The sequence below is a fragment of the Bombus pyrosoma genome, linkage group LG7 (assembly GCF_014825855.1).
Source record: "Bombus pyrosoma isolate SC7728 linkage group LG7, ASM1482585v1, whole genome shotgun sequence".
Lineage (NCBI taxonomy): Eukaryota > Metazoa > Arthropoda > Insecta > Hymenoptera > Apidae > Bombus > Bombus pyrosoma.
In genome coordinates this window covers 15366447-15389701 of record NC_057776.1, presented here as the reverse complement: position 1 = coordinate 15389701, position 23255 = coordinate 15366447, and the positions used below count along the sequence as shown (strand labels likewise).

Genomic DNA, 23255 nt, shown 5'->3' with positions numbered 1-23255 from the left:
ACTAAATTTTATCTCTTAAAAAGTTAAGGAAATCGATATAATAAGAAATCCACATTTACGCCCGGTATTTATTTTAACATTCAACTGACAACAATATATATATGTACAGTTTTATGTATGGGTAATATCAGTGTGTATATATTCATTATTCTTTATATATAATTATAACATTAGCTACCGTCCGTACCTGATCTTTATATCTTATTTATTATTGCGCAAGCTACATCGACATTGGTTACCTGATACGATGTATCATTAAAACTTTAATATAACACGAATCATCCTCAAAATCTGACTTCACAGCTTACGCTCGTGTCTCTTCGACCGATATATCAACCTTTCTTTCACGCTTAAATTGTATTTTAAGTATGGATGGACACGACTTCCTTGTTATACACTTTGAAAACACAATGAGATATGTAGGAGAACGACAAACGAAATTATCTAAAATTAAGATATTAAGATTAATAATCCACTCTGTTATCCTTGATTAAGCACATAATAGTTCACAATTATTATTGATACATTTCATTGACCCTTTTTGTGCACTCCACGAACATCGACATGAAACAACGTTCTTCACTTATCCTCGAATGCCATAAATGGATTTTAAACTACTCAAATCGGCGTATAAGTGTACAAAGTGCGCTAAATAAATTATATTTTGTTTTTTCTCGCTTTAAATTCTTATCTTTTAATTATTGTCTATTAATTACGTATTGTCTTGCTCTGGCAAATAATACTTACTGCATTTCGTATTTGTGTTATTTACTTAAGTTTCTTTTATTATCGAGATCGATAGGTAGTAACACTTTGCATTTACAAATAATTTGCAAAGATATTAACAATTACGGATTAAGAATTAAACGATGTTAGCGCACTGCATACACCAACGCAGGCTCAAGATCTTGAGTAACAATACGAAGAATTAAAATTAATTCGTGTGAATTATTGTCTGAGACTTGTATGTTTCATAGTTCGATGCAATGCATACGAAACACATGATAGTGAAAGAAACATTTGTACTATTCATTGCAGGGGCGATTCATAATGTTTCACGCGGCAGCTCCTTGTCCCGCAAGTTATTGTCCATTTAGATATTAAAAGACACTTCAACAATTATTTACAATCGAACTATTCCATACGAATAATGATAATATAATATACGAATACAAGTAAATCACTAATCGATTCAGGAGCAACATAATTAATCCTCGGGACTGTTATTAAGTCGGTAACAAGACCTTAACAAGTATAATATAATATTATCAACGATTTTGTTTATATATATCATTTTGTATTAAATTCTCTTATATTATCATAGTTTAGCACCTTTTGAGGAAACAAGAGAAAAACGACCTATGTGAATGTTAATAACTCGAAATCAGAAGTATATGTGGTTATTAGTTTATCGAATATAAAGGTTCGAGTTTCTTCTCTTTACCGATGATGGCAAACCTATTTCCGATACTTTGCGCGATTTCTACGATGAATTTCTTCTGTTTCAAGCTGTTTCATTAGAATGATAGTGAAACATGTGACAGTTCGTGATCAACAATTTGTCAAAAAGAGTTAAGACCATACCCAAAAGCGCGCATACAAAATAGAGAGATTCGAAGTACAAATAGACGCGATTAGAGCGTATCTCACTACTGCTCTAGTCTCTGTTAATAAACGATTTTCTTATCGAAGGAATGGATTCGTTTATCTTTTTCGTAAAATACCAATTTCGGAAATATTTATGGATTTTAATGTTTACAATAGATTTGCATCGTTAGTTTTTGCCTTAAAGAGATCCTTTAAAGTGTAAAATTGATCTAAAAAGTATGCTATCTCATTTGCATGTTACAAAGACGATTGGAATAACGTAAACGATACCGCAACATATATAAAATACATCGTATATAGTACATTGAGAAAATATATGAAAACGAAATTCTCTATTCCTTCGACCGATGCAGTAGCTCTCGATTTCATAGGCCTCGGTGAATGTGCAAGAAGTGCAGTGCATACGTTTATCTTATTGTCGAATTTTTTAGTCGATTAAAAGTTCCGATTAATCGAATCTCATTATTGTCGTACGATTCCTCGTCAATATCAAGTCTTAAAAGATTTTCTTATTGTCCTTATACGTTAGAACGTTCGCCGACAAGATCGACGAACGTACGCTAAAATCGCAAATGAAATCTTCTCTCGCCTGATACGTCGTTTTGATATGCGATCCTCTTTTTTCTCTTTTCTATTCCTATCGGGATACTTTCAACGCGATATACCAAACAAACATGCTGATCAATTCTCACTTGCCCTTCGAATTCTCGTTCTCTTTTCTCGGCTATACTTAGAAACAAAGTTTATAAATTCGAGACGTAAGATATGTATATAGAGATATCGTTAAAGTAATTGATATTCGTTTAAGAAGGCTACCATAGAATATTAATTATTCGAATGCAGCACACTTGATCACACCTTGGGAAAGGTTTGTTCTTGATATAATTCTTGATCTGATTGTTTTTTCTGTTTCTTTCGAACTTTCGTCGTAAATTTTGCAATGAAATATAGATGTTACCTTCGTAATATAACTTTCATGTAATATTAGTACGTAATGGTAAGAGCTTAACGGAGAATCAATCAGCGAAGTAGCGCTGTTTAATACCTTCACCAAAAACGAGAATAAAAGCAATACGATTCGGGAACGTCCCCTTCTTCACGCCCATTGGACGGTTCCTACTCTAATCTTAGGTCTCACATTATTTAAAATTTGCTAAGCGGTAAAAGTTCTCTCGAGTCTAATTTTAATATTATCCTAGTTATATTATGATCTGCAACCTGTCGCAGAGATTCAACTTGTCTTTTAAGAATGTATATTGTAAATGCTAAAATGACGCGTTACATGCTAAATAGTCCGGATATACGATATATCTCTTAAATTATTGCGAAACATATGGTTTAATTTATGAAATTTTATTCCTACCATTTTGATAACTCTTCGATCTTCCTTTCTTTCTTTCTAGAAGACGATTGAAATACTTTGTTATATTTAATTTAAAATGATTTCTTATTCGCTGTATATACTATGAATAGATATATTTTCTCTTCTCTTTTTTTCTTTTTTTTCATTATCGCGCAATGTGTAAAAAACAAAATTTTATCTCTTACAAGTTTTTGATATATCGAATATAATAATCGAATTAAATAATGGAATTTAATAGATCTAATGATAGTATATCGTATCGATAGATGTATCGTATATCTGCATCACCAAAGAAACTGTAAGTTTATATTAAAAACAGAACTTGCAGTTTCTTATTAATGTTTATCCTTATCCGCTTTGTATTCGCTTCCCCACATTGGAAATTACTTATTGAAAATGTTAAACGCTTCTACTTTACCTTCTCAATTAATATTGACATCCGCACGTACCGCTAAATGATTCAGAGACTCGAGAATCAGCGGAAAGACACGTCTAAGAACGAAGAGCAATTAATTGCGCTTTAATCGTCATATTAAATCCGTACTTTCGAATTTCTCCCTTATTCAAACGTGTTTTATAATATATCTTCTAAAAGAAGTTCATCATAACACCGCAATGTAAATGTAAATCGAATTATATAAACGTCATTTCCAGATTAATTGACACGATGTACCCTTCTAAATATTCTCGAAATTAAATTAAATGATGTCAAGTGTTAAATTTAAATTGAGACGAAGAATGGTAATCATAACACCTGGTTACGCTTAAATTAATTTCCAATGATGCAAACCTCGATACGAAGTTAGAGAATGCTGTTTCTCTGTCTATGAACCATTTAAACACGTGTTAATCCGACATATACGAGGATAACCATTCCTAGGTGAGATCCTCGTCGTCATCGCTGGGGCCACCAGTTGGGCAACAAAGACCCTCTGAGCCATCGCTTCTTATACAGAATAACAAAGTTTCAGCAGGTGTAACTTCGTGTGGTACGATTCCGTGAAATTCTTTCAGATCGGCTGCGGGGAACCACGCTTTCTCGTTATCCTCGATTATGAGTATTCCGAAAAGTCTAAATTGAGAAATGAATGACAAAAAATTGTGAGAATTTGAAATATTAAAATACATATATAATTCCGAGTTCCGGATATCATCGAGTAATTTTTTTGTAATAATAGAAAAATACGAAGTTTATAGTTAGCGGTTCATAATAAAAAAAGAAGTTGAAAAAATTCGAAAACATCACCTGCAAATAGCAACTGTGGGAATCCAAAGAACAGAAGCGAGAATGAGGATACCGATGAGAACCAAGGCCCAAACCGGCCACTCGTGTTTCTCCGTAATACCTTTGCTGGCAACCCAGGCTGGATAACCACTTCCATCGACAATGATTTCCACGATCGAGGCAACTAAAATGCTCAACATAGCTAACGGGCTGAGATATTTCCAACAGATTAGCCAATAAAGGCCTGGACGGTTGCCAGTCATTAGCTCGATATCATCGGCGAATCTATCAACGAAATAACGCCAACAATTCAAATGATTTTAGAGATAATATCGATGAAAGACGTTACTTATATTTTGAATATTATTATATACCTTTTCAAACCGTATACATATGACACCGCGATACATTCAAAGAAGGCGATAATCAACAGAGGAAAGTTTCCACTGAAATTATCGAATAATACGAACACGTAGCTGCCAGCACCGTGAGCAAAGGCCATTGAAATCGTGCAGCAAACCAAACAAATACCTCCTATATTGAAAATGATTAATTTTAGTCACGTTTAACTATTTTAATGAATAGCTAATTTTTTAATAATCGCTGACCTGTGAGAATTTCTTTTCGCAAATTTGGAAACAATTTCATGTCCACGATACTTGTAACGACTCCCTCGAGAGTGCCGAATTGGGAGTCGATTCCCAATGTGAATAACATAAGGAAGAATAATATGGACCAGAATTGTGCTCCAGGAAATTGATTAATCGCTTCTGTGAAGATGATAAACGCTAAACCTGTGCCAGATGCTGACTGAAATGATCATTAGAAAAAGATTAAGCTTCTAAAACAATTAAAGATAAATTCTGTAATAGTAGAATTAGGCTGATCGTCATTATTATAACTTACATTATCCAACTCTTTCTCGAGATCACATTCGGGTAATTCTGGCATGATTAAATTATCCAGCGTTCCATTCCCTGTAGTAATATTCAAAAGTGTACCGGTTGCTGGTATTTCATCCGGTATTTTATCTATCTGGCCAAAAACATTCATGAGCGTCGTGTTCCTTTCCATTAAACAATGTTCATAAACCATAGTGGCTTTGAAACCTATATTTCAACAAATACACGTACATATGTATTTAATATATCCTTTTTCGTATTTATTATTTAAAAATCAGTAAAAAAATAATTACCAATAATAGAAAACACAACAATCCCGGCAAACATCGAAGTGAAACAATTTGTCAAACTGACCATGATAGCGTCTCGATAGCAATTGTTATTCACGGGATTGTAAGAAGAGAACGCTATTAAACCACCAAATGCCAAACCGAGAGAAAAGAATATCTGAGTGCCCGCTTCTAGCCAGACTACCGGGTCAGTTAATTTCCACCACTAAACAAATTATTTTATTATTGAAATTAATGATAATAATTAATATTCATCTACTATAATACTAATACATATTATAATATGAAGATTAAATGGGAATTAATAAAGATTAACATGATAAATTTATATTTGTCGATGTTCTAATTTTTATGTTACCTGATGGCTAAAATGAAATACTTTAATATGACACAATTGGAAGAGGAACCATTTGTTAGGTTCGAAGGTATAAATCTCGTTAAATCCCGCTATAAAATGTACCTCACTATCATATTTCCCCCCTGTGGTTTTCATATTAATAATATTATTATTGATAAAAATTGAAAAATTATACCTTTGGAGTGAAAAGATGACGTAGACCATCAGACATCCCCGTTAAAGTGACGCCACGGAAGAAGAATATGATCAAAACGATATATGGAAATGTGGCGGTCACGTACACGACCTATAAAAGATATTTCGATTTATAAAATTGTTTGAAAAATTGATCATATAATCCTACACATAATTACATAAAATCATGCAGTCAAAGTTTGAATACTTTAAAGGAATACCTTCCCTGAAGACGCGATTCCCTTGATCATGCACATATAGACGAGAATCCAAGCGATCACCAATGCCAGAGCAATTTTCCAATTAAATATTTCTGGGGTATTGATATCTTCGGAGATTGCCAATGTCGTTCGATACCAGAAGTACTGCGTGGGACTGCTAACCTGAGAAGCAATCGCTGGTTATAGCGAAATTATTCCGATTAAGCACGGAGCATTAATTAATTCGATCAATCGTACCACACACTCTGGTTCAGGCGCATATGATCCGTTTTGGAAATATACGTTAGGACACTCTGCCCATGGTAGCTGTGATTGAAAACTCTAGAGAGGAGATGATTTATTCGTTAATTTATTTATTAGCTAAGTACTAAAAAAGTTAGCATACGAGTTGACATATCTACAGTTGACAGAAGCTTTTGGCCACAGTGTGATTCTATTTTAGTCTAAATTATGCATTAATAAAATCTTCTTTTCACAAACGTTTTATGTTATCCCAACAATATAATAAAATTACGCTTTGATTGGTAATTTTTGGCAACCGTTATAGAAGTATCAAGAATTATAGATTAGCAATATTTTAGCAAGCAACTATTTAAAGATGAACGAATACTTGCTTGAACGAAGTAAAAGAGGCACCAGGCGATAATAGTATTGTAATACAGAGCTACGTTGAAAGATACTACAGCACTGCTTACGCCGATACCAGCCATATATGGAGAAACCTGTTACAGAGTATGATGTATCGTAAGCGTAAGTTTATTTTGACGGATGCAAGTTATATATTTTTCAACAATCACCTGATTCCATACACCGATAGCACCCTTTCGTAATCTCTGACCAATTGCCAATTCCAGATAAAATATAGGGATACCCTCGATGGCCAGCATTACAAAGTAAGGGATTAAGAATGCACCTGTTTTGGATGGTTCGAACAAAGAGAAAACAGTGAATTTTAAATATTTAGAATTTCTGTAATAAAATAACTGATTAATCATTCTAGAGCCATGCCAATTTTTAAAAATATGTTTCTTTTTCATTATAAAACAATCAACGCACCTCCACCATTTTTTTGCGCGAGATATGGAAATCTCCATACGTTCCCAAGCCCTACTGCGTACCCCACGGTTGCTAATAGAAACGTAAGCTTACTATCCCAGTTTTCTCTTTCATCTTCCCCCGCTTCTGGTCGGAAAATCGGTTTTCCTTCATTACTTCCAAGCTTACTACCCCCGCCTTCATTCCCCGTTTTGTTGTTCTGCAATGACAAATAATAACCAGATTACTTATTTCAGTTAATAACAGATGTTCTCTACTTATACGTAACAAACATTTTTTAATCATAAATTAACAAATACAAGTAATTAAATTTACAAGCAATTTATATTACTTATTTAACTTCCAAGTTCTATTTTTTTTTATCATTGATCCTTCTGTTATGACGTATTATTTTTATAATATTTTTCAAATTATTATTGCTTGACATTATTACCTTTGTGTTAGGACTGGAGTCCTCAAAGGCTGCGTTCGTGGCCCCGTAATTGGCAGTGGTGTTAGTCTTTCTATTGTCCACCACTAATCTTCCTCTCATTTCCTTCATTTCGAGTTTGTCGACGCTTTTTTGGGGCTTCAAGTCACGCGAACTTTGCCGCCGGACGAGGTGGGCCGTGTTCGCCATTCTTTCTGTTTATTGTGCGACCACGGTTTTATTTTCTTCGAAAGATCAAACAAAAATACCACGCGCGCCTATGGACTCCATCCTGTTGGAATTAAAATGTCTATTATATTTTATATACATATAAATATTAATTACTATTATACCTATAGAGGAATGTCTGTAATCTTGGAAAAAGAGCAGCAAGTATGAAAGATGTAAAGGTTCGAAGATTTAAACAGCAATAGAAGGTTGGAAGAAAAAGAGAGAGAAAAACAGAAAAGTATGACTTTTGCTACGTATTCATAAGCATGAATGAATTTGTAGATACAAACGTAGTAAATTTTAGTCACTTAATAAATGCAAATTTCGGCGAAAAAATTAAACATAGTATTCGTGTTCAATTAATAATTAATTGACAGCTAATAGATATTAAATTCTTTTGTTCTTTAAAAATGTTTGTATACCATAAAATTCAATATGCTGTGTTTCAACGGTACTAACGAAATAAAATGCCAATATTGTTTGTCGGAAAGGTTCTATTGCAGCATTTTATTTTACATTAATTATGAAAAACTCATAGAGAAAGGAAATGAATATATTTCTGGAATTAAAATTAGGCTCGTTTCAAAAGGAATTATTAAATTACTCTTCGTTCCACGCGCGTTCACAGTTCTCGGTTCCGTTTTATGGTGTTAACAAGTACAAGCAAGGACTACGACTAGTACAGCCTTTTACAGTCCCATTTGTAAGAACACGCTCCATAAACTCGACACGTTACATTTGGAACCTCTAGTTATTTCACTTGTTCACTGATCATAGCTTTCGATAAAGTATTTGTTGAAAAACAAAATACGGCTTAGAACATTCAATACGTTATTTAAATGTCCAATTACAGTTTTTCATTAAATATATTCATTGATTTATTAATCATTTTTAAAAACGTCTTTTTTTCCAACAATTGAAATAATAAACAAGAATAATTACTCTATATTCAGCAAATTCATATGATTATGTAACATAGATATTACATATAAATCCTAATATAGTCGTGAGGATTTAAAGTAAACAATAGATAAGGGAGAGCAAGTGATGTGTAAAGAATCGCACGCGATTTCCCCGTTTACTAATTTGAACGCTCTCTACGCTGTGAGAAAAGCACTTGATAGAAAATGTCTTAATAATTCTACTCAAAGAACCTGGCACACGTCGTTTTTTTCATCGATAGGACAGTTAGTTAGGAGGGAGAGATGTTTGCCTGGCGACTTTAGCACGGCCCTGACCTCGTATACAAGGAAACTTGACAGTCAATTACGAGTCACTAAATATTCTGCAAGTATGATTACATCGAGAACGCTCGCCGTTGAAAATGTTTACTTCCATGTCGGTTGTGATGTATCAACGATCGAATATCGTTACAGTTTTCCAACCGAACGATTTGCGCTAATTTGATGAATAAAAATTTACTCGAAAAAGAAAACGACACTAAGACGAATCATTTTCATACAACTTTCTTCCCTTTTGTTTAATAAAAATCAAGTGAAATCTAATCATTTCTTTAAAATATTTTCGATAACATGTTGGGCGGCAATTTTACACGAGTGACATGCACTATAACTATCGTTCCCATTGACGTCATGAGCGCACTAGTCAAGTGACATTTTTCGTCCTACGTAATATTCCCAATTGAAAACGGCTCTGAGAAATATCTTCCAAATATTTCGAACTGTATTCATTCAACGAAACTTATTCGTACGAACGTAATTTGACGTGCTTTCATTCAAAAGTCCGGAGAGAAAGAAATGAAATAAATACGATTCGACCCTGTTGTTTTTACAAAATAATCTCACGTAACAACAACGTAATACGATCTATATCGACTTCATACAAAATTATTAGCAAAAAAAATTGTGCCATTTAGTCAGAAAATAACATTGCAAGCTCGTCACTAACCTGTTGGGGTGAAATAAAGAAAAGCGCGAGGGCCTCCTTATGGTTCGAGGAGCAGCGAGCTACTGTGGCACCCTCTACTACGATGGTAACTTTTGAAATCACGATATTCAACAGAATCAATAGCAAGCGCCGGCGCCCCAATGCGTCCGTGTCCTACAGACCGGAATATGCGTGAGCCCCTTTTGTCAGGAGATTGGTCGATGATCGGCAAACCGATCGTAGGAATGTGGCGAGTAACTAACGTCATCGTGACTAATATTTGTCGTTGAACAAAGGGCTAAAACGCAAACGTAACACGACACGGGACGACTGATATTACAATCGTTTAGTTTGAAATATTACGGAAAAATGGAATTCTTTTTTATGAACTTCCGCGCGTATAGACATGTTATATGTGATTTTGATAAATGCATTTTGCAATTAATGCATTGTCTTGCATACTTTTAAGTAATTCTTCATTAAAAATTAACGAATAAGAGGATTTTTTAAAGAGGAACTTTTAAAAAGGATTCTAAATACTTAGAAACGCATAATAATTTTATTAAGTTGGAAAAGTTCGTGACAGGTGAGTAGTTTATAACAGACTTTACAGATTAGGCGTATCGAATGCATAGGATTTTATCTGGGTAGGTAATTACATTGGAAATTCCGGTGGAAGATTAAATAAAAACATTTGACCCTTACAAAAACTGAATCGATAATAAGTAACACGAATTCTACTATTCTATATGTACGTATGTAGAAGAAAGTGTCCAAGTGTAACATGTCTAACAGAAAAAAGTCGTGAATTACGTAATTATTATTTTTTCTGTTGTGGACTTTACTTCATCTCGCGAAGGAATTATGTTTCGCTAAGTGATTGTTTTCTCCAATTACCAGTTGCTCGTGTTATGGATAAGTAATGCGAAGAGGGTAAACCTCAGCGACAGTAATGAAATTATCGTTAATATTGTTTCAAGCTAACGCTCATTTCGATTAAACAGCACGCTTTACTTCCGATAGACAGCGAAGCGGCTTTGTATTTGCTGGTTGGGGCAAGGAACAGTCAAATTTTGCTCGTATCATATCAGAAGGTTTGTTAATACAAAAAGGAATATCAAACCTTCCATGTCAGTTCCTTTTTTATGAAATGAATTTAAATTCACATACCTATTGGCATAGTAAATAGAACAAAAAGTTAGCGAAGTTTTAATTGAAATTTCACTTCAATAACATATCAGACATCGTGAATCATTAGTTCACGCAAGAAAAGTTGTGATATCTTTTTATTGCTGTCATCTGCAGATAAAAGAAGTTTATACATATATTCGTCGTTTCAGTAGATAAACTTGCTTTTAGTCAGACAAGTAGAACACGCCGTGCAGTCTGTGAGTGTTAACTTATATAACAGATTATACTACTTGTAATATCTATTTCACTATGGATTTCATAATCCGCAGGCAATTAGTTTTCATTATTTTGTATGAATTAAGTTTTCATATATTGATTTGGTGAAGTATACAAATATAAAGAAACATATTTGCGAATTCACTCGGTATACTTATGGTTTGCTGTGCGCAGGAACTTTTTAAATTTCAGGAAGATGAAGTCATTGAAGAAATAATATAAATACAGATATTTTTATTTATTCTAGTTATATATAAAATATTGCAGGCTCTAAAAATATTTGCTTATAAAGATTTGTGGTAGTTACACGCAATAAAAAAAAATTTCTAACGTAAAGATTCTTTTATTAAGAATTGCGTGAAATATAGTATACCTGTAATAAATAATGCAAATTAACGACAAAATTGCTAATTAATTAAAATGCTAATTAAAGCCAGGCACTTACGTTCGATCTGCGCCCTTTTAAACCGGTCCTCGACAAAAGACTTCGTTAAATTTTCAATCGTATCTTCATCTTTGTAATTGAATTGTTTCATATTTCCATTGATCAGAAGATATCTAAAGATCTTATAAATTAAGAAAAATCTACACATAGATATAGTAAAACTGAAATCTGAGAAAATTTCCAATTAAAAGATACAATTCATGGTAGTAATTGAAAGCCTCAATAGCCCATTCTAAAAGCAAATTTAATCGTGGTCTATAGGGTGTTCCATTGATTAATTCCTTCATTGTTCCCTCGTCTAGCGAAACCTTGCTTCGAGCATCTTCCAGATTGTTTAAACGATTTTTTAAGTCCTAAAGTAACATTTTCAATAATTCTATCACATCACCGATTAATTAATTTTTTACTTTGACATAATTATCTCTACATATTTTTATATGCAATATTATGTAACAATTTCTGGGGAAATTAATCTTTTTATATAAATGATAGTGTACTACCTTCAATTCTTTGCAATCAATAAGAGGAGAAGAATTAATTAAGGTTATATGTATAACAAACAAGTAAGATATGAATATAGAGATGAAAATTTTATTTACTTGATTAATGTTATTGAATCGCATTAAAATGTTGAACAGCAATGTCAGTTCATTGTCGATCCCCATAAGAATTTTATAAATCAATCTTTCGCGTAGCTCATCTATTTTACAGAGTTCTGCATCATCAACTTCGCTGCTGTAACAGAACGACATCTGATGGTAGATCAATGAAATTTCTACTTCTCTGAAATATCGATGTAGCTCGGAATTATGTGTTGAGTTTCTACTCTAGCTACTGTATGCGCATAACGTCTGAACCAGTGATAAAATTCGTGACAAAAAATAGAAAGTTAACGTTACCTTATGACGAGTCGGAGTTGCTCTGATTGATTTCTCAACGCATGTAGAGGCCGTTTAGCTTCCTCGGATAATGCATTCCACTTGCAATCTACTTTCTCTAACTGTGAGAAATAATTTATCAAACATTTATGTACTTCCTTTGCCATGTCGTCTATAGGTTATTGAACAACTTTGGACATGTTCTAATAGCTTCTGGTAGAAGAAACAGAGAGCGCTGATTCACACTAATGTTATCACCGCGAAGAAAATTTTGTATTGATATATCCAACGTGTTATAAATACAAAATTCGCAACACAGATAGATTAAATCAATCCGAAATTTGCTATCATTATATTAAATAATAATTAGACATATAAAGATATTGTTTAATTAATTACATCTTTACAAATCCTGATTTACACATTTTCTTGCTTCGTATGCAAATGTTATTGCACCTATCAATACACTCTAGTGAAGAAGATTAGTATAGAGGACGATTAACGGACAATGAAACATTTTTTATTAAATATGTAACTGTAATTGACCATCACGGATAAGTTATGCAATTAATGCAATTGTTTGTTTCATTTTATGAATCGAATTATTTCTGTAGATATAATATATTACATCGTCATTATAATTATTTAGATAAAAAGCACTTGATTACTGGTTAGTCGCGGCATTGATAGTACTGTCATTGACGATTTGAGATCTCTTTCACAAAGTTAGTAAAACTGATCTCTTGTGTAAACTCATTCATTCATACAGAAGCACAGCTTACATGGAACAGAGAGAAACAAGAACCTTTTTTCCGTTTAATTGTGCTTAGAATAGAGCGAAGCACAACCATTGTATCTGAAATATATATACACATATAAATGCAAAAACATCGATATTAAATTACAGAAAATATAAAAATAGTGTTAAATAAATACAAAAAATGTATTATATTTATAAATACAAAATTAATTTATTATATTTATCTTTTATTTACCTATGTATAATTTACTTAACTACATTGATAATAATAAATGTATCTATGAAATATTCAATTATTGTTAAATAATACTTCAGATTACTTAGTTTAGTTTAGAATAAGTTAGTAGTCTTTGAAAGATTGGTTTATCGTTGTGCCTTGAACTGGAACAAAATTTTTTATTTACACGATTATGAGACTATAACTTCCTCGTTCTATAGAACGTTCTATATCATTAATGTTTAAAGTTTCGATACCTTGAGAACGAAGGTATGGAAAAACTTCCGATTTATAAACTACATTTTAAAGCGTATCTGTTTCCTTCGTCTTTGTTCTTTTATTGATCATTCTTACAATTGGATTTACTACAGTATCTTAGTGGCAGTAATTTTCATTTCACAAAAAGTAATTACAAATTTTAACAATTGACACACTTAAAAATTATATATTTAACACCGTTATTAAAAATTAAATTACCTATATATAAAATTTAAGAGAATATTTTTTAAATTCTAAATAAGAGCATTATAAGCAGAATTTATTAACATTGACAAAATTATAAAAATATATACGATCGTTTTTAATATCGAAAATATTGTAGCTGCCATTAGGTTCCAGAATTTTTCATAAAATGCTTCTTTTATTCGACAACTATTATAGTCCATGTATTTCATGTACCAGATACCAAGTAAGTTAATTAGACGTTAATTTCCGATAGTTCTTCTAGCTGAATTGGTCAGAAATCACTCGTTAAGTCCGTCAAAAATTACTTCCCCGATTCTGTGAATTTCTCGTAACCATGAACATTAAATACAGTTTTAAACCCTTACCTAATTTTAAAACTTTTTAGATATTTAATTTAACACGGCAACTTATTTGTTTAAAAAATATACTATTTAATTCAAAGGAGCAAGTATTAAAATTTATTCTCTATCATGATTATTTCTCTTCCTAGATTATACTTCTAACACTTTTAAACGAAACGAAAATGATTACAAATTTTGACACTAACGTACGCTTACATTTTTTAATTTATCTGTACGTAACATAATTTTTCTTTTTTTATACGTTGGGAAAATCCTCATGAACACCTCGCCGCTCTTTTAAGAAGCGGCGGGATAATGTCGGACCGATTAAAATGTCACGGTGGCCCACCTGACGCCCAACAGGGGTGCCCCGGGATCTCTTTCGAATTACTACCGGAGCACTCCTGCGTCTTCTCCCATTCTAGAGGAGTCGTAGGTTAATTCGGGCATTGGGAGGGAGCAGCCCTCTCAACGCTATCCCCTGCAAGTGCGAGGAGATCCCAGAACTTCCTTGACGTGTCGACCCCTATGACCACCTAGAGTGGCGCAGAGCCGCCCTTCGGCGCGGAATCCTGATGAACGATGATTCAGGTTAGAGGAGTCATAAAAATGATCAAAGTTCAGTGTAACTCCAGAAAGTCCTCACATCCTGGAAACTACTTTAGATAAAAAAAACCTAGGCGCTTTCAGAGAAATGTACTTTTTAGAGAAATTAAACTACATCAATAGTTTTTTGTAAAAGTCATACATTATTACAGATTTTATACTTTCATTGAATTTTTTGTCCCTTGAAAGCGAATTATGGATGTGAAAAAATATTACTCGGATTTGTTTAAAAAACTGCTTATAAAAAATATATAATATGTAACAGCATTTGTAAATAAATAATTCCCTCGTTGTAAAATTTAAGTGTAGGATTTGAATGTGTATTCAGGCTCCGCAAAATTTTTGAACCCGGCCCCGCAAAAAGTCACGCCGGCCCTGTTTGATTCCTTTAAATGTCTACGATTAATAAAGTGACGTTTTCTTATGAGATTTCTCATTCATAGTAGTATACAATATAAATTCAAATCAAATTCAATAATAATTCATGTAGTAGTATACAATAAAAAACATAAAAAAGGATTAAATATCATACAGTTTTATACAAAATATTCAAAATCAAATGATGCAGCATATAAATTCACCACATTTCTAATTTTTACTTTTTAATTTCAATTTAGAAAAAAGAGTAATATAAAATTATTCGCCTCAAAAGAAAAGAAGATTATTTTTTAGAAGTAAACTTATCTTAAGTGAAATAAGCTCTTCAGAAACCTAAACGTAGAAAAAGGAAGGGCACCTGAGAACGAAGATAGCGGTCCTGACTCGGCTTCTTCCTGCCACTTCGCTTTCACAGGGGCAGTCTGACGGAGATACCCGAAGGAACTTTCGACTAGGCGGCAAGATGCGCACGCATCCGACAGTATCCCCCATGCATTCGGTGGGGTTCGGTAACGGTCGGAGAGCATTTGGCCGGTTCGTCCCGTCGAGTCGACTGCGAGCACAGTAGATCGTCGACCGACAACCCCTTCGCGTACGATCATGTCTCGCCACGGCTGATTAAGAGCTCCCTTCTTTTTTCTTCGTCATTTTTTTTTTACCTGTCTGTCTCGGCTCGTACCTCATTACAAACAGTGTCAAGAAGCTCGAGCGTATCGCCGGAAAGTTTCGCACCTACCGATACATATCGACGTTTCGCGGCTTGCAGTGTGTGACACGTCAGGCTACTAAGCCGCGTTTATTGTCTTGTTATCCCTCCGTATATATCTTTCTTCAATCCTCTGTCTCTTTCGTATCCTCTGCCTCTCTCTCTCTCTTTTTCTGTTCGTAACCACTCGGAAAAAGAATATGGATGAGGCGAACGGAAAAATGCGGAGCAAGCACGAGGACGTGGATACTGCGTCCCTCAGCGCTGACATCCTGAACCCCTTCGTGCACCGTCTCGAGCTCGACACAACCTACGACAAGCTCAAGGTCAGTAGTTCTTCGAATCTTCCTGCACGCGAAAATGCTCCACGGAATCGATGTTCACGCGTTGGACCCGAATGTTTCAAGGGGTTGTCAAGGGCGGGGCGGGGAATTGTACGATCGTCCCAACAACGTTTACGTCCGTCACTTTTCGGCTATCACTCTATACTTTCTATGTTACACATGCCGGTCTGTATGTAGATGAACTTGGTAGACGGCTACCATCTGGCTCGTAAAAATAGAACGAATTTTTTCTGAAGCGACGTAACTTTACGTCACGGATACATCATTAAACGTTCGATCTCAAATGTTTTTCTTATTCGGGAGCCATCGCGTCGCGAACAGTTACGTAAAGTTCGAATCGTTGTTGCGTCGTAATGATCGGTTTCCGATTAGGGGCGAAATTTGACGATTGAATCACCTAGTTACGCATGGACCGCGTGACGTTACTCGTTGTACTAACGAAAATGTATTCGCATGATATTTTAACAACGTTAATGAGCCATTATCGAATGTAGGTATTGAACATCCGATGAATATATAATTTTCGGCAGAAATGCTCGTATTTCGTTTTAATCGTAAGTTCTCATGAACTCCTTTTATACATATATAGTATTATCTGTTGTGTTATAAGCCTTATCTAAATTAAAGTCGATCTTTTAAAGATCTTGTTTTGAACTCGGAAGTATATATAGATAAAATGTATAGATGATTTTGATTAATTTAATGTAAATGAATTAGTGACATTAAATGAAGAAATAAGTTAATTTTAATTGACTGCATGTAAATAATAACATACATGATATGCTTTAGAAAAAGTAAATGTCGTAAAAGATAAGATTCAAAGATATTGTTTACTTTTATGATAGCGAAAACTAACTGCAAAAACTGTTTAAAGCTTTTCGCGTTTACGTGCACACGGTTTTGACACCTTGACATTATCGAGTTATCGACATTTTCTAGTTGTTCCTGTCATTTGAAGTGATACAACTTCGTTATGGATGTGATCGAATTTTTCAGCCTCAAATACACTACGATTCATCTAAATCAGCTTACGAGCTATTGAACTTCCCTCGCCACAAATATTTTAGCTAAGCAAAAGTAGAGTAAAACGTAAATTCCTCGTAAAATCGATATCAAATTGTGTGAAATACCTGTGAATAATATTTATATTATTTTATATGGACATATTGTACGATTCGTCAAACGTTAATGACGAATCAATGATTTCATCGATCGTTTATACGATCGCTCGATATACATTCACTGTAACAATGAAATGTTTTTTCATTGACAAAAATTGATAAATATTACAAAATACCATCTTTTTCAACTGTTATGAATTTTAATATCATAATCAGTAATAACAAAAACCATTGAGCGATTTCACTTTTCCGAAAGGAAATTAATTTTTCGGCAGACTTTTATTGAGAAGAATCGAACAATGAATTAGAATAGAATTTAATGTAAAGATTATTGCTCCTCTTATTTCATCCGTTACCGTTTCGTAACTCGATCTACCTCCTTAATACAATTTTTTGGTAATAGAAGAGCTGATTGGAAAAGTAATACAAATACATTTTCTCAACTATGTAAGTGCATAAAATGAGATAAAATTTGTAGTTACGTAGGAAAGAAACGATACAAATGTTTCTCATGACGATAGTGACACTTATTTCATCAACGTTTAAATATTTTTAAAAACTTTTTCTATGAAAATATAGCTTGAAGATTTTATTACTGACGTGCCATTTTTTCCATTGAGTTATATGTATAATAATTGAAGATCATAACTAAATTCAATTAAATTAATTAAAACCTATTTAAAAAACCCGAAAAACAATTTAATCCTAAGTAATCCATTATCAATGAAATGCTTACAATTCCTTCCAAGTGTTACATTTTGTTTTAAGAACAAAAATCTTTTTTAAATACCAAAAGTAAATCGTAGATATTCTTCTACGAATTAATTATGTTTATAAGAACATAATTAAAAATATCGAACACAAATAGAGAATTATTTCATCTAATAAATATTATAAGTAAACCGCGGATTTTTATGATTTCATGGGAAATTTAAGAATGCAAAAATGAATATGACGCGCATAATATACAAGAATGTATCTATAAAATATCTAAAGTGGAATACCTATTATAATTAATATTCAGCCAATAAAACAGATACTGTTTAACTTTGGTTTCTTTAATTGTGGTCATAAATATAATTATAACCAATACTATGGATATAATATAAACATATTATACGTAAATGTATAGAAATCAGTTATTTAATCGAAAGATTTTATGGCTTCCGGCCATAAATTCTCAAAAATTTGTCTTACGTGGTAATTAGCACGCATGTTCACTATCCTACAGCGACCCGTGCAGGCGCATAACTTAAACGCACCGTGAGATGCACTTTTTTGAATAGAAGAGGCTCAGAAAGCGTGCTGCATCGCATTTGATGCGGGCATCACTGCCTCTACATTGTAGACCGTATGTATCACGCAATCATCAGAGATGAAACAAGTTAAAAGATCGCGTTCTCTTTATTCCACGACTCTTTTAGTTTCGTTTCTTATTCGCTTTTTAAACCTGTCGAGCATCGGGGTTTCACTACGTGTTTAAAAACCGTTTTGTACCACGTACAAAGTCTACATTTGAAATTTTTTCTTTTTATTGCCTTTTCCTTTTATATGAAATAGATGAGATAATAAAATTAATTGTTTTAAAAAGTTGCTCTATCGTAGGTCTATCGTAGTAGTGAAAATATTTTGTAAAGAAAACGGAGAACCAGATGAAGATACGGATAAGTTTCAGATAGGTTGAATTTGGATTCTAATTGTCAGATGATCTTCTTACTCGACGACTATAGCATAGGCAAACTGCATTGATTAGACAAGTAAGTTTGTTTATAAATAGAATCCTATCATATGATGAAATGACGAACATTCATTTCTTAAAGATATTATTAGTGGAGCTATACTTTGTCTATAGCCATAACGTTAATATTAGGCACATAAGTTAATATTGTGTTAACACTAAATATGACGCTATATTATAGGCACACGTTAATCTGTTCATGCCAATTAAAATTATAATTAATACTATGTTTCTATATATTTTTTCAAGATCAAACATTATGTATTTTCACATTTCATGACAAACAACAGAGTTGACGTCACATAAATTATTTAAAAAATATCTCTTATCTTGTCATAAAAGATAACACATTTTTTTTTATTTATCATTATAATCCTTGCTTTTTCACTTAGGATAGCTTCCATTTAATGATCATAAATCATTGATCATAAAATCTATATGATATTTATCTATAGAATAATTTTCAATAATAATTCTTAATAATATTGACGTCTTTCAACGTCATTAAAGTTACATTAAAGCTTTACTAACATTAAAGCTATATTAGTACAGCTAGATTAATAATAAGCTAGAAAAGCTACATTAATAATAAGCACTAATACGAAAATATCATTAATATATGCTATTTAAATCTACGATAGAAAAGAAATAACATCAGTATAACAAAAAAGGGAACATCGTAAAAAGGAAATTGAAGTATATGTAGGTCAACCAAAATTATAATTAACGATATATTCCTTTATATCCTTCCGATACAGCATAAAATGTATACATTTCCACATTTTATAAACTACTGTGCCAAATTATGAGTTTTCTTAAATTCAGTGTGAAATACAATTTTCTATAATTTATGGGTAAACCATTACCAAAGGAAGGTTTATCAAATTAGTCACATTGCTACGCGTGTTACCTGTATATTATCTTATATACTTGGGAATATAAGAAAATCATGATGCAGATACATATTGTAACAATTTTAACGGCATCATTCGGTCTTATCCACTAGGGTAGGTACCGTTAAATTTGATGCGTGCATTAAGCGAAATTGCATCGCACAGATGGTTCGATGAATAACCACATATATCGTGAAAGAAGCATTTCATTGCTCTGTCATAATCTAATAACAAAAGAGGTGCGATGATGAACATATTGTTAAAAAGAAAAATTCTGTAGTAGCTAGATATAAAAAAGAAGATCCGATAATAAGTACATATACCATAGGCGATAAATAGTATATACTAGATACATTGTTGTTTTACGTATATAATATTGTAGGTGTAAGTTGCTTGATTTTCTATTTCTGTTAATTTATATTCACAAACATAAAACATATTTTAGAATTTTGCAAAAAATAAAGCTTCCACTTGCCATTTCTATTGCAACACTTCTTCTCTAAAAGTTGTTCCTTTCTTTAAGTGATAAATTAGGATGTAATATTTTTAACGTAATATCATCGTTCTTGACACCATTTTAATTCTCGCACAAATGACGACTGTGCACACGAATTGAACTTTCTCTGTTTGAACTGGACATACCGGAACCAGCGTAACTTGAAATAACGTAGTATTACAAAGGAATTGTAATAAAAGTTATTTTTGTTCAATAGTGCGAATTTCAATAAGTTGTGGCCCCGTACAAGAGGCTTTTCGTTGACCTTTGTGCGTTTATTGCAGAGATATTATGCAACAGGAATTCGATAGTATGAAAAGATATTGCAATAGAATATTGCAAAGAGATTCTATAGCTGACACGACGTTGGTCATTTCATATTACAAGAGAAAGGCATTTGCATTCATAACAAGAAAAAAGTATACTTCTCAAAAATTGTTCTTTGCATCGTATAGATAAGATGTATTTGTTTCACATCTATTTGTATCTCTAAATGTCAAAGATAAATTGATCTGGCATTTAAAGATGTTATTTTTTTTTTAAATAATTTGATATTACAACGAGTGCAAAAATTTTATAATAAAATTATTAATTTATATGAAGTGATAATAAAGCCTGATTTCGATTAATTATGTAATGTAAGAAATAAGAAATGTGAAGATTGAAATTCAGTTAAAATAGACGATAAAATTTACTTTTTAATAATAATATTTAAATAATATATGATACGATATAATAATCTCTTAATTACGATCAGTTACAAATTGCTGTATTATTTTTAGTTGCAAAATAGGAAAGATATTTTTAATATCAACTAACATTTTACCACATCGTGTATACGTCATAAATATAAAGAAGACACAGCCATTTAGAGCCTTTAAAATGATATCCTATTATGGTAAACAGAAAATATTCAGGTAACGCATATGTAATTGATATTGAATTCCGAAGCCTCTAAATATCCTTTCAGTCGAAAGAAAATCTCTTTAACTACGACAAGAAAATCAGACGATGGTATGCTCTATCGAATTCACGATTCGCTTCCGGTATTTACCGGTTGCAACTTTTTTCCATATAAATTGGCACAATATGTATATACCGAGATGCAACGAATGATTAAATTTCGTGTAATTAAAACAAGTATCTAATAAATTAATTCACCTTCGATAACAACTTAAATTATATAAAATATATGTTGATTTTAATTTTTAACTTTTATTTGTAAATTTTTAGATTATTAAAAATTTACAAGTAAAAATATATATGTTAATTAATAGTCTACAACAGAATCATTTCAATGTATATTTTGTGAATTTTTTCACCTAGTTAAGTACAGAATAAACTAGATTTCACACTAAACGAGGCTAAAAATTGTTAAAAGTAAATACTAAATAAGAAGTACGAAGATAATTTATATAGAAAAAGGCGAATAAAAATATTACCGGTGACTTTTCAATGCAATTTCATCGTTGCGTTTCACGTTTTACTTTCACGTCGCTTAATCTTTCTTAAGGCAAAAGATATGAAAAGACTTCAATAAAATGAAAGGATATTCTGTCTTATCATCGAAAAATATCGTGTTTTGCAAATTTTTATCGGTTGCACAAAAACGCACCAAATACTGACGTGAAGAAAATGAGCGATGTAAAACGGCTGGAAAAACAATTCTCGTCAATTTTTGCTGGTAGAAGAGCAAGTCTTTCGCCTGCGCGAAATGTGGGTCACAAGTAAGTAGAGAACTTACTCCGTGGAACGTATTCTTTATAAAGAGCAAAAAAGAGAGACAGAAAAACAGTCCTAAAATTTTCTCCTCTTTTTTTATAAAAATTATACCGGGGAAAAATCATGCTTGACGGTAATAATCGAACCACCGAATTATGCATGTAATCTACACATTTCCGGTTATTTAGAAAAGAAAAAACACAAAAATGTAGTATTAACACCTATAAATGAGTGTTGAAATATTTCTGTGTAAATATAGTCATAGCATTTAATTATCTAAGAGTTCAATACGTCATGCCGAGAAATGTCGTCATTGCTAATAGAATACAGGAAGGTTAATAAAAAAGCATTAGGTAATCCTAATATTATTTTAATCACAATTAAATGACTCTCGTGAGGTGTATTTAAAAATTCATCATATTTTTGATCACAAGACACGTGACATTTAAATATATGCATATCTATGAAAATAACATAACTAAAAGGTACGAGGGAAATCATTGTAGAGTTGGTAAAAACTGTCTATAGCATATATACATATTTCTATCAAGTGTTCTGGAAATATCTTATCGGTTGCGCAAAAATATTAGTCGCTCTCATAAAGTTCTCGTGTTTTGTGATATGTTTCACGTATGTACATATATACATATGCATGTATGTACATGAAAAGCTCCTTGTCGATACACATGTACACGTTTGAAAATTCTCACATTTAAATCACGTGTTTTCCTCGTCTTCATTGTCCTGAAGAGCCTTGACACAATTTCTGACCGTCAACCCAAATAGCTATGAGTTAGTTCATTAATTCACAACGTAATGTTATACACGGTAGATTAAATTCGTGCTTCGTTCACGTGTTTTCCGTCTCATTGCAGCATATACAACACGTATCATTGACGATGTTCAATGAACAACCTTCTAGATTTCGTACAAATACCTTGCACGACATTGAGAAGTTCATTGAAAGTTTCTGAACGAAGTCTTACATAGATGCTGCTCATTCTTTTCGAATAC

At 32.5% G+C, this 23255-nt stretch overlaps 3 protein-coding genes, 1 long non-coding RNA gene and 1 pseudogene across 7 annotated transcripts in view; 2 read left to right on the top strand and 3 right to left on the bottom strand.

Annotated features, from left to right (window-relative positions):
• LOC122568997 (lysophosphatidylcholine acyltransferase) overlaps positions 1–23255 on the top strand; it is a 41861-nt gene that overhangs the window by 653 nt on the left and 17953 nt on the right. Inside the window, exon 1 of one of the 3 annotated variants that reach the window (XM_043729427.1) lies at positions 15598–16253. The exons of 1 other annotated variant lie outside the window; for it this stretch is intronic. In XM_043729427.1, the coding sequence (XP_043585362.1) occupies positions 16128–16253 (126 nt within the window). In that variant the 5' untranslated portion in view covers positions 15598–16127. Of the gene's footprint in view, positions 1–15597; positions 16254–23255 lie in introns of those variants that run through there. One more of the 3 variants, XM_043729426.1, reaches the window with a different exon arrangement.
• LOC122568993 (sodium-dependent neutral amino acid transporter B(0)AT3) lies at positions 55–9814 on the bottom strand. The gene is made up of 14 exons (XM_043729415.1): positions 9746–9814; positions 7631–7898; positions 7198–7396; positions 6939–7054; positions 6756–6863; positions 6379–6462; positions 6142–6303; positions 5922–6032; positions 5392–5593; positions 5103–5305; positions 4805–5006; positions 4571–4730; positions 4218–4481; positions 55–4043 (listed from the first exon to the last, which is right to left on the bottom strand). Exons 2-14 carry the CDS (start codon positions 7814–7816, stop codon positions 3848–3850), a joined length of 2193 nt encoding a protein of 730 aa, XP_043585350.1. The 5' UTR covers positions 7817–7898; positions 9746–9814; the 3' UTR covers positions 55–3847.
• Positions 11355–13261, bottom strand: LOC122569002. Of its 2 annotated transcripts, none has more exons than XM_043729437.1 (5): positions 12476–13261; positions 12176–12308; positions 11772–11929; positions 11577–11689; positions 11355–11504 (listed from the first exon to the last, which is right to left on the bottom strand). In XM_043729437.1, exons 1-5 carry the CDS (start codon positions 12619–12621, stop codon positions 11458–11460), a joined length of 597 nt encoding a protein of 198 aa, XP_043585372.1. In that variant the 5' UTR covers positions 12622–13261; the 3' UTR covers positions 11355–11457. The 2 variants fall into 2 exon arrangements, with proteins under 2 accessions (XP_043585372.1, XP_043585371.1); XM_043729436.1 differs by having other exon boundaries at positions 12176–12311; positions 12476–13234.
• On the bottom strand, positions 13941–15713 carry LOC122569006 (annotated as a pseudogene).
• On the top strand, positions 16260–17575 carry LOC122569010. Its single transcript, XR_006317294.1, has 2 exons — positions 16260–16825; positions 17211–17575. It is a non-coding gene; the product is annotated as an uncharacterized LOC122569010 (long non-coding RNA).